The sequence below is a fragment of the Drosophila arizonae genome, chromosome 4 (assembly GCF_054131065.1).
Source record: "Drosophila arizonae isolate 15081-1271.41 chromosome 4, UAZ_ARI_1.0, whole genome shotgun sequence".
NCBI lineage: Eukaryota > Metazoa > Arthropoda > Insecta > Diptera > Drosophilidae > Drosophila > Drosophila arizonae.
Genome location: NC_142924.1, coordinates 22,064,267 through 22,076,314, shown reverse-complemented (window position 1 = coordinate 22,076,314; position 12,048 = coordinate 22,064,267). Strand labels below are relative to the sequence as shown.

Below are 12,048 nucleotides of genomic sequence, written 5' to 3'. Positions count from 1 at the left end.
TGACTTTACCTTATAAAGAAATTGCCGTTAAATCCATTATGACTCAATCTTATTTATATATTATTATATATATATTTATATATTATTTTCAATTAAAATTATTTTTAATATCTTGCTCTGCGTAATATAGCAAGCAGCTTTTTAGCTGTTAAGGACAAATACTTATCACTGTTAAATGACCGTACTTTTCAAAAGTGCCGTAGCATTGAGTCTTTAACAGTGCTAAGCGGCACGGGGATTCTGTTAATTCAGTTTCTGTTTATACAATGTAGATGGCGCAATTACGCGTCACAGGGGTAGGCGCTAAATATAAATTTTAAATGCTTAGGGTGACCATTCGCCGTGAATATTTGAAAAATTTTGCTAGTTGCGCAAAAAAAAATTTAATTTTTTCTATAAACAGTTTGCAATTCAATAATTGAAATGTTTTGAAGTGTAATATTAGTAAAAGAAAATAATGCTTTAATAGCAGATAGTCACAAACACACTCATTATAAATGAAAATGCAATCTAAATCGATTCAATAATAACGTAATCATGTTTTAGTTAAGTATGTCAAGGTGGAAGAAGGCCATGAAACGTGGAACATGCAATGCGAAAAGTTCAAGTTTTCTTATTGGAATCTACAAGTTTGCAATTACAGAGGATATGGGCGAAACACTTGTTGGATATGCAACAAAATGCAACAAGTTCGATGCCTGGCAACGGATTGTAAACAATAAATTAGGCTCAAGTTCAGCTGTTGCATTGACAACGCTCATTTCATGGAAATGTTTAATCGATGCTCACTCGAAGGATAAAAACAGACAGGAAATTCGAGAACTTTGCATAGTCAAAACTAGGTTCAAGAATAAAAATGTCGCGCTTCGCCAAAAATAAAAGTAAAATAAATAAATACAAATAAATTTGAGGAATTTCGACCATCTCCAACGGATTACTGGATACCTGATACCTTGGTCAGGACCCAGCTTGCGTCATGGGAAATACCGAGAGCAATGTGACAAGTGGCGTAAAGAAACAGGCGGGAGTCTCCACCCAGGCGCTCTATAAGTTTGTCAATCTCAAGGGCGGCGGTCTTCTGGTGGACATGATGAAGCGCGCCTGCCAAACCAAGCAGTTTGCCGAGATCGATCATGCAATCAAAACGAAGGTGGAACCATTTTTATATAACAAGGGCGCTGGCCGTTACTTTCCCATATCGAAGCTGGTGCTGCTTCGGAATCGGGACAGACCCCGGACGAGGCAACTGCCCGAGATACGCGCCCTGGAGAATCCCGACGAAGACTTTAACATACACGACTATTGTCCCGAGGTCTCCGAGGCGGAGTACATATCCAATCCCTCGGCCTATCGCTTTGTCTGCTGGGATCTTAACGTGAGTTCAGTTCAGATAAACTTAACCCGCTGCAGTTGCATTGAGTTCTCTATTCGCCCGCAGATGCGGGGCGCTGTGGGTGAAACGATTCTACATCTCTGCCTGCTGAATGCCTCCTCGCTGCACGCAGATCTGGCGAAGCGTCTGCTGAAGTTCTATCCCAAGCTCATCCTGGACATCTACATGAGCGATGAGTACTACGGCGAGAGCGTGCTGCACATTGCCATTGTGAATGAGGATCCGGCAATGGTCAAGTACTTGCTGGATGCCAATGCGGATGTGCAGGAACGGTAAGTGGTCCTGCGTAGTCTGACTCCCGGTCTAACGTATGCCCCACCTAGCTGCTGTGGCGCCTTCATGTCTGCCGAGGACACAAAGGCCTCCCGCACAGACTCGCCCGACCACGAGTATGTGGCGCTGCAGCCCATAACCAACTACGATGGCTACGTCTACTGGGGCGAGTATCCGCTGAGCTTTGCCGCCTGCCTGTCCCAGGTAAGTGAAGGAACATCAAGGACATCTATCATCATCATCATCATCAACTTTTGCAGGAGGAGTGCTTCCGGCTGGTTTTGGCACGCGGCGCAGATCCAGACTTCCAGGACACGAATGGCAACACCGTCTTGCACATGCTGGTCATCTACGAGAAAATCGAAATGTTCGACGTGGGCTACGAGGTGGGCTCCAACATACACGTGCGCAACGTTCAAAATCTGACGCCCTTGACGCTGGCGGCCAAGCTCGGCCGCGTCGAGATGTTCTTCCACGTGATGAGCATTGAGCGCGAGATCTATTGGCAGCTGGGCAGCATCACTTGCGCCGCCTATCCGCTGCTCATGATCGACACCATTAACGAGGAAACGGGCAACATCAACAAGGACTCGGTGCTGAACTTTGTGGTGTTCGGCGACAAGCTGGAGCACCTGGAGCTGCTGGATGGCGTGGTCATCGATCTGCTGAAGACCAAATGGGACACCTTCTGCAAGTCGCGCTTCTACAAGCAGTTCTACATGTTTGCCTTCTACTTTCTCATCTCGCTGTTCAGCTTCATACTGCGCCCGGGCCCGGAGGCCAAGGAGGATGAAGACGAGGATCAGGCTGGCAGTCCAGCGGCTGCGTCGAACACCAGCACGACTCACGATCTCTACAGCAATCACAGCCTCACTCAGCTGACCAAGCGTGCCACCTCCAGCACCGAATACAGTTTGTTTTCCCTATCTTTGATAAACGATCTTCCAGTTCTAATTTCTTGCCCGCACAGAAACCTTCTGGCTTAACTTTACGGAATACTATGATCCCAACGAGGTCGAGACTCTGCCCGCCTGGTGGCAGACCTATGCACAGTGCCCGCTCATGAATCTGGAATCGGATCTGGCCAAGCTTCGCATTATCGCCGAGCTCATCAACTTTGTGGGCGCCATTATCTATTTGGTCGTAGCGCTGAGGGAGGCGCGATTCCTGGGCTACAAAATGTTCATTGAGAATCTGGTGGGATAACAGCTGACAATCTAAATGATCTTATATATAGATAACTAGGTGTTTCTCCTCTCAGATGACTGCTCCATCGCGTGTCATGTTTCTCTTCTCCTGCGCGCTGATGATGACCATACCCTGGCTGAGAGTCTCCTGCCTGACCGAGATCGACGATCACGTAACAGTGGTGATCATGCTGACGACTGCGCCCTATTTCCTCTTCTTTTGTCGGTCCGTGAGATGCACACATGCCATGCACCCATACGTAACTAAAGATCTCTGGGTCTTCTAGGGGCTTCAAGACCGTCGGACCCTTCGTTGTGATGATATATCGCATGGTAATGGGAGACTTGCTGCGTTTCGTTTCTATCTACTTGGTGTTTGTGATGGGCTTCTCTCAGGCCTTCTACATCATCTTCCTGACCTTTGACAATCCATCTGCGCCCGAGGATCAGGATGCCGAATCGAATCCCATGCCCTCGCCCATGGAGTCCATTGTGGCCATGTTTCTAATGTCGCTGACCAACTTCGGGGACTACTATGGCGCCATGGTGTCCACGCAGCACGAATACGAGGCGAAGATCTTGTTCTTTCTGTTCATGGTGATTGTCAGCGTTCTGCTGGTCAACATGTTGATCGCCATGATGGGCAACACCTACCAGAAGATAGCCGAGATACGCAACGAATGGCAGCGCCAGTGGGCACGCATTGTCCTGGTCGTGGAGCGCAGTGTGCCGCCCGGCGAGCGCCTCAAGAACTTTATGCACTACAGCCAGTCGATGTCGGATGGCAGGCGAGCGCTGGTCCTGCGCCTCAATATGACTGTAAGTCGGCTGGCATAGCTCGTGAGAGCGAGTGAGAGAGAGAGTGAGCTGTACTTGTCTTTCTGTTTGCTTGCAGGACGAGGAGAAGGAGGAAATGAAGGAGGTGCAGGAGATGAAGCGCATCCACCAACGTTTCTCCAAAAAGCGACAAATGGAGCGAGAGGCGCGCGCCCGCCGCCGTCAGGAGGAGTACGAGAAGTTCTTCGGCACGGCCCCAAAGCCGGATAGCACGGAGCAATCCAATTTGTGAATCGGCTCGCTGCCGATGCCACTCTTAGCTAGTTCAAGTTTTATTGAATCGAACGCTTCGCTCTTCGCTGTGCTGTGCTGTTAAAATTTTGTCCACATTGTGCAATAAATGTTTAGTCTACGAGCCGTTTCAACCCCAACTTATCGCTAAACTTAACGCTAATTCAAATGCGCCTCGTAAAACTCGGCTTTACGACATCGCAAACACAAACTAGCGCGACGCGTCATAGAGGGTGCCCATAATGCGACATTTGAATGATAATAACCATTTTTATTATGGACGTCTGGCCAATAAATCCGCTTCAATGGGTAGAGGCGGGAGGGTGTTGGTTCCTTAACGTATGCTCCATGCATCCTTGGGAACATCCGCTTATCGCCTGACACAAAGGGACCAACAACAAGGCCCTTGTCATGCGCATATCGTCGGCATCTTGATTACGTAATTGAAATTGTAGCAACAGATTTACGGGGGCCCTCGACACCTTCCATTGTGCCTCTACCTGCCCTAGACATGCGCAAGTGCGGCCAAACAATGGCCATTAGTGATAGGCCATGCCTCGATATCAAGATCAGCGATCGATGCTGTCTGCCGCGTGGGATCATTTTGCAAAAAATAAAAAGAAATAAAATAAAAAGTAAAACAAGAATCACAGGCACCGGAAACGTTTACTCCATATTGTTGTGCAACAGAAAGGATCTCTGTTGGCATTATCCTTAAACTGCGCAATGTTGCAGCTATTGAAAGTGTTAAAAAACAAAACGAAACAGCGATCCAGCTCTCGAGTCTGCAAGCCTTGCCTGCTCAGCTGCCCAGCTTGACTCTAATTGCGTCTGAATAGAGCAATTTAGGACATGCTGTGCCAGCGCGAAACTTTTTATACACGGCGAAAAAACAGTGTGTATGTTATACTCATTCACGTAAGTGAGGGGAGTATATTGGTTTAGTGCAATGCTCGACTTGTGGCCCGTTCGTCTGTCCGTGTGAACGCTAACCATTTCGCTTCTATTGAAGCTAGCGACTGAAATTATAAATATATATGCATAGAATATTAGAGCTTGCTCCCTACACCCTTCATAGGAGAAACTAATATTTGCAGTAGTAGAGTAGCAGAGAATATGTAATGAATACTGCCCTTGATAACCAAATATCAAATAGATATAGCGAATATATATATAGAGCCTGAAATCGAATTCCTGGGCTAATGCTAGGATCTTATAGAGATTCAAGAAATATAAATTACATACGAATTACTTAAATGCCCAAAAAAGATCAGTTGATAATGACATGTTTTAAATTTTTGAATTTATACTTGGTCTGACAACTCAAGATCGTAAAGATATGGCGAATACATATGCTGAAAAGCGTTAAAGCTAAAATCCTTAAAATGGAGTTACTATTTAGATGCTGTAAAAATTTAATTTAAATTTTGAATATACTATATATTATAGAATAACGAAACAAGTTTAATAAGGCGGACTATCTGCTACATTTTTAAAGCCAATCCAAATTTAAAGTCCGCGAGTGAGTATTCTGCAGTTGGTAATGCTCAACACACTCTAATTATTTATAGTAAAAACTACCCTTTTTTTGCAATTCCTGTAATTGATTGAGGGAGTTTGGCAATTTTGTTGCAGTGTAGCTGTTTTGGTCAGCCTGGGCCGTGCTGCTGGGAAATGTTGGCAGCTACAACCCTTGAGCTGCGGTCGCACAATGGGCACCACAGCGCGGCGAGCGGCGATAATGATATGGTGGCAACCCTTGCCGATCGCAACAAAGGTTTAGTCGTCGCTGATTTGAATATGTCACACCAAAAGTTTCCCAGATCTGGATTGGCTTTAGACTCTCCTTCACTTATTGTTAGGCATTTGATTCTGTCCCTCTCCCGCTCTCGCTCGTAGAGTCGGCGTAATTATAGAGTCTGTTGGCACGGCTAGGCGAGGTGTCGAATTCGTTGTAAGCGACAATTTAATCACATGTTTTGCCAGCAACGTCGCCAGGACCTTTGTTGGGCCTCCATTGTGCCCGCTAATGGGGCAGCTGGCAATGGGCTTCGAATCTTTAGCTGGGTGCAAACAACGCCCACTTCCTTTTGTGTGCGCTAAAAATATTTATGATATTATTTTATTTCTTTATGTGCGCCTCATTCTTTCCTCTTTCTTTCGTCATTTTTTGTTGTTGTTATTTTAGCAAGGTTCTTGTGTGACCTCCCTGGCGCGGCGTTTGCCAGTCCAAGAGCAACCGTGCGAGTTTTGCCATGTCCATAAAAGTTGGCTGTTAAGATCTCTCGATCTTGGTGCTTGTTAATTTCCCAGTCGTAAAATTGTGACTCGGGTAAAAACTGCAGCTCTGGCTCTGGACTGGCCGAGAAAGTTGGCGAAATTGTTTAATTACTCACGCACACAAACATTGTAAAACAATAAAAACCATTCCCGGAAAATCGAGGTTTATGAGATCCGTTTAGCGAGGCTTGCGAGGGGCGTTGCAAATGACTTTTAAATGCGGCAGTCGTGGGCCGATGATTGCTTTTCCATTTTCCATTTTCTATTTCTTGTTTTTTTTTTTTTCTTTCTCTGTGCTTTTTGTGGGCTTGTCCCTTTTACTTAAACTAACTATCGCAATTGTTTGCGTTTGTTCTTTTGCTCCCGTCGCACACTTGACGAATCTAAAGGAAAGTCCTTTGGGACTTTCTTGGCAGCCAACGAGAAGAAAAAATGAAAATGCAAAAAGTATTCAAATCAATGGGTCCATTTAAACAAGAATTATGGCCCAGCAGTCCCAGGTGAGCTGCCCCGCCTCACCCCTCTTCGCCCCACCTTGAGCTTTGCTAAGTTTCAAGCGCTCTTCGAGTTTATTTAAAGTAAATTATTTATGCAAATAACGAAGAAAAAAGCAAAGAAGAAAAAAAGCTTGCAATTTATTTTGACAGCCCTCAAGTGGAGTGGGTGTGTGGGCATGTGTGTGTGTGTGAGTGGGTGAAAATTGCAAGGGTTGCTCGATGATGAATCAGAGTTCGATTCGCTTGACCTTTGCTAACTTCTGTTTGCATTTCGGCTCTAACTTCTAAGCTGAGTGCGTGGGACTGTGATATATGACTAAACAAGGATCACAAAAGGCACATCCAGCATTTAGTTCGAAGAGTTACAGCGGCTAGGGGCCTGATAGTGTTTGGGATTGTCATTTACACATATTGTGAATAACCTCTCACATTATTTAGAGATGACGTGCCGACTTTGCTCAAACTTGCATTTATTGTGAGTTCAGAAGGAAATCTTGGTAGGAAAGATTCCATGCCGACTCGACTATCACATGCATCATGATCGTTAAGAATTATGGATACTATTTATAGATCATATATATGTACTTAGATACCAAATGGGGCAAAATTCATCCCGCGATATTCTTTTTCTATAATTTTGTTTTACGAAAAACTTTTGCAATGCTTTCGAAATATATTTATTTTATTTCATTATAATTTATACCATCAGGAAAATTATATAGCCCAAGCAGAACTCAGGGCGACATGCTCCAGTCCCTATAGTGTATTCTTATGATTGTTTGCCTCAACCCGAGACTGCAACAAAGAACGCTAAATCAGGTGATCTGGCCGGGCAGAAACGAGAGTTTCAGCGATACGGAAATACTTCATTCATTCAATAATATTGAGGAGTAAAAAGACTCTTGGCTAGGCGATTTGTATTCTGCGTTTGTGTACTTTATAAGCGCCAAATCCAAATGTGCATTTGAAACCATTTGCCAAAGATATTGCATTTTCAATAGGCTGATTACTTTTGCCCTACATCGTATATTAGTTTCAGGTAAGTTGGTATCATTTTGCTCAAATTCAAATTCAAATATTGCTTATGGAAGGTCTTCCAGTAAAGGATATAATAGATCCCACAGCTGCCAGTTCGCTATCCCTAAATGATATATCAGATATATTTAGGAGATATCTGATATATAAATTAGGGATAGCGAACATTTGATATCAGATAGTCGTATCATATTAACTTGTATATATTATGAAAGCAAGAAGAATCTATTATCTACTCTGTAAATTTAGCCATAAACAAGCTACGGCTAGTAGGGTCTCTGGCATATTGGCCACTTCAAATCTAAAATACATTCATCTTACGCTCTATCGCCGAATTCACCTTCCTTCGTGGACCCCGCCTAATCTCTCTCTCTTTCACTCTCTCGGTGTGTCTCCCTCCATCAGTATGACAGTCCGAATACGCTTCGCTTTGATTGGGAACCACTTGAGGTTTTATTTGCGGGGGTGTTAACAAAAAACCGCAAAGTTTTAATTGAATTTCCTGAACAAAATAATGTTTTGCCACTTGAGTCTCGCGGGAGACGCTAAACAAACATAGCCCAGAAGAAGGCAATGGCTGACTGGCTGACTGATTGATTGACTGATTGACTGACAGACTGACTGACTGACTAGCTGATGGATTGAAAGGCGATACAAGGTACGCGGTATGCATACATACTTAAGAGCGAAATGAAATAAATTCAATTCGCAAAATCAAATCACTTGAGTGAAAATACGCAACACAATCAAAAGTTGCATTAAAAATTCCAGCATTCAAAAGAAAACACAAATAAATAAATGTAGCCAGGGAATGGGGAGGGGAGTGGGGGAGGCTAGGTTAGTACGGCATAGAATAAAAGGCGTATAGCAAAGGCGTCAAACCGTTTTCCCATCGCTAAAAATGTTACTTTGATCTTTGATGGCATTAAACACGCGCAATAAAACTCTTTGACTTTCAAATACGCCCCAAACCCATTTGCCAAATGAGTGAAAATTAATTACAAGAAGCCACAGCAATGCGGGCAGGCAGACAGCGGGTATGCGCGACTGATGGAAGAAGAAGTTGATGGAGTACCCAATAGAAAATAGAGAAATGGAGCGCATCCGTAGGGTATATTGTAGATTGTATATATGTATATTATATGTAAATATTTTCGTCCACTACAGGATATATAACAGAAAAATGGTGTGCAGACATTCTTAGTAGTATTTGATATTTAGTGTTTTTTCTAAATGTATTATTTATTCTATGTAGTATTATTTCATATATTTTATTTATTCTGACAGTCAGGGTATATTACAGCAAATTGAAATGATTCCTGATTTTGCCAAAATATTCTCAATATTTAGTAAATTATGCCCAGTACTCTTGCTCGATACAGGGTATAATTATATACCTATCAAAGCGTTTAGCAGCCTGTCAACACTTTGGCTAAAACTTCGTGCATCTGGGGTTTGGCAGCTGCCAGTGACAGGCCTCACCGCGTGCCGTGCCTGAGCCTCATTTGGCTGTTGGGCAACGCCCTCGCACGCCTACCCAAAACAACGTGAACGGCGATGATGTTGGCCCGAGGCGACCGCAGGACCACAGAATTTTGACACTTTATTTTTTCATCGGGCAGCTAATTCTGTGGATTTTCGCCCGGCTCCGATTCGTTCCAACTGTGCTTGTTGGTCGTAAACACACACCGTGGGATTCGGCTGCGTCGATATAACGTTCCGAAGAAATCGCGCGACTGAGCTGCACTTCAAAAGTCGCATTGAGTGGGCTCTTCGGCTGGCGACGTTTTCGGGTCGAGCGACAACAATAATTAGACGTACCAAAGCACTCCAGAAGGCAGGACGGCCAACCCCTAAGAATGGCCCCCGAGACCACAAATACCTCTAGCGTGCTGTATGCAAAAATTATAAAGAAATAATGAAATGAAGAAATATAGAAATATAGAAATTTGCTCAAGTAGTCAGTCAGCTCTTAAGTGGCCCGTTTCGATTACATGGCAAACTTAAGATGAATTCCGCATTATGAAGTGGGCCTTGGCTTCGTTGCGCCGAGGCTCGTCATTTGACTGCAACCCTTTTTTTTTTTTTTTTTTTTTTTTTTTTTGCATCTTTGGCTGATTGAGAAATTAACGTCGTTTAGCCAAGTGGCTGGGCTCTGGCTTTGGCTTTGGCTTTGGGCTTTTTCTTGCGGTCTGCCAGGTGAACAATCGAATCGGGAATCGGTTCACGCATATCAGGAGCGTTCCTTAGTTAATCTGTTATGACATCTAGTCGTGGCGGGGTTGGTGGGGGAAGCGGCGCATATGCGGCATTCCGCTGGGCACCTAATGAGCGCAAATCGAGCATGCATTATGAGAGCCATCGATATCCTACGCTCTGACAGCTCCTCAATTGCATTACCACTGCCATTTTCCCAGCCGTTAATGGCGAGAACTTCTCACAGATTCTCACACTTAGCAAATGCCAAGGAAGTGGCTGCTGAGGCTGACTTCCGAGGCGTTTACATGTGCTTATCCTTTGCCCAAATGCCGCAAATTGAATATTGTAAATTGTGAAATGTAGTTTGTTTGTTGTCGAAGAGGTTAATTGTTTGGCAAGTTCTGGGTAATGCATTTCCATTTCCTTGCTGGCCGGAAGTGCTGCAACTGAAACACACTCGCCCATTTATTATTGTATTTTATTTATCATTATTTTTATTTGAGCTTGTGTTGTTGTCTTTCGCATTGCTGAAACAATTTGCAGCGTTGGACAACACACACAATTCGAGTTCCGTTGAATTCCCGAACAATGCAGGATGACAAAGGGACGCTGCAGCCAGGAGATGCTGCAGCCAGGACAATGCCAATGACAATTGCTCAGCGGCAGCAGCGATTCGACCTGGTCAAATCAGGTGAACCCGAACGGAAGTCGTCCTGGCACATGTAAACTGTGTTCCAACTGTGGGTTCCATTGCGTCTCTCTTCTATTGTTTATCGCCCGACTATTTAGTTCTAATGGGATGAGCCGAAGAGTTAGTTATGGCTCGACTATATGTTCACTTTTTGTACCCTGACAAGATGACAATAAAGGAATCCTTTCAAAAAATATTAGTCTCTAGGGATAATCATTTTATGTAATATTCTTGTTATTATTATTTGTATTTAATTTTATAGATTTACTTATTTATTGTATTTACTTTTCAATCTTTATTCCAAACTAAAATATAATTTTTCCTTGTAAATTCTATTTCATCTAACACAACATTTATCACAGTGATATAGAGACGCATAATTTTTCTCTTTTTCACGCAAAAAATGAAAATGTAAAAGAAAAATCTTCGGATTTCGTGTGCATGCAAAATGCTCTTAACTAGAATGACACGTGAAAAGCGCAAAATCTGTGAAGTAATCAAATGGACACGTACGTCTCGGAAATTGTAATCAAATGTGCATGTGTGTGTGTGTGTGTATTGGGGGTGCTGGGAAATGGACAGTGGGAAATGGAATATGCGAACTGAACAAAGGATGCGTCGGCTGCCAACTACGTGAGAAAATGTAAGTTAACTGCAGTTGGAACTGGATGCGGAAAGGAAAAATCACAAATTTACCCAAATGTTCTGTTGGCCAGGTGCTGGGTATGCTCTATGGTCGTAGAGTCATGTGGACCCATATGTGAGTTAAGTAAATAGCAATTAAATAACGCTTTGATCGCAATTCGATTATTGCAGACAATTCAATCAATTCACAAAAAGCAAACACAATTTAACCTCATTTAATTGACATTAAAGTCTGGCAAAGTTGTGCGCTTTGTTTCGATTGTATTTATCTTTATGATCTCATTATAATCATTGTATTTATCACATTTGGCCGCATTGTTCGAGAATTTAATTTAAAAATGAAAAAGTGGATTGTTTGGCTGGCTATGCTATACAAACCTATACAAATATATGGCCAACCCAGAGTCAGAGCCAGAGCCAGAGCCCGAGTCAGAGCCCCAATTCACAATTGAAGAATTCACAATGACAACAACAACAACAATGTCAACAACAACAACAACAACAACAACAGATGGCAAACAATGAAATGCGCGACTCTCGGGATTTAATGTAAAAAGGAGAATGAATAATAGAGAGCGGATTCAATGCAGGCAGAGAAAGGCAGACGAGTCCTTTCAACGGGTTAGGGTTAGACTTTCCATAATGGATTTCATAATTACAGAACTGTTGATTCTACTTGTTCTCATTTCGAATTGAGTGCTCAAAAGTACATATAACACCTGACTGGCTTTGTCACTATCCCCACACACACACATACATACATACATACAGAAAAAATAT

The 12,048-nt window shown here is 43.3% G+C and overlaps 1 protein-coding gene and 1 long non-coding RNA gene across 2 annotated transcripts; one reads left to right on the top strand and one right to left on the bottom strand.

The window, feature by feature from the left end:
* Nucleotides 1-492: 492 nt before the first annotated feature.
* On the top strand, nt 493-4,111 carry nan (transient receptor potential cation channel subfamily V member nanchung). The gene is made up of 8 exons (XM_018005291.2): nt 493-1,375; nt 1,439-1,665; nt 1,717-1,870; nt 1,927-2,578; nt 2,637-2,863; nt 2,928-3,079; nt 3,141-3,672; nt 3,749-4,111. Exons 1-8 carry the CDS (start codon nt 977-979, stop codon nt 3,920-3,922), a joined length of 2,517 nt encoding a protein of 838 aa, XP_017860780.1. The 5' UTR covers nt 493-976; the 3' UTR covers nt 3,923-4,111.
* Nucleotides 4,112-10,392: 6,281 nt separating this feature from the next.
* LOC149269409 (uncharacterized) lies at nt 10,393-11,513 on the bottom strand. The gene is made up of 2 exons (XR_016269758.1): nt 10,781-11,513; nt 10,393-10,723 (listed from the first exon to the last, which is right to left on the bottom strand). It is a non-coding gene; the product is annotated as an uncharacterized LOC149269409 (long non-coding RNA).
* Between the last annotated feature and the right edge of the window lie 535 nt (nt 11,514-12,048).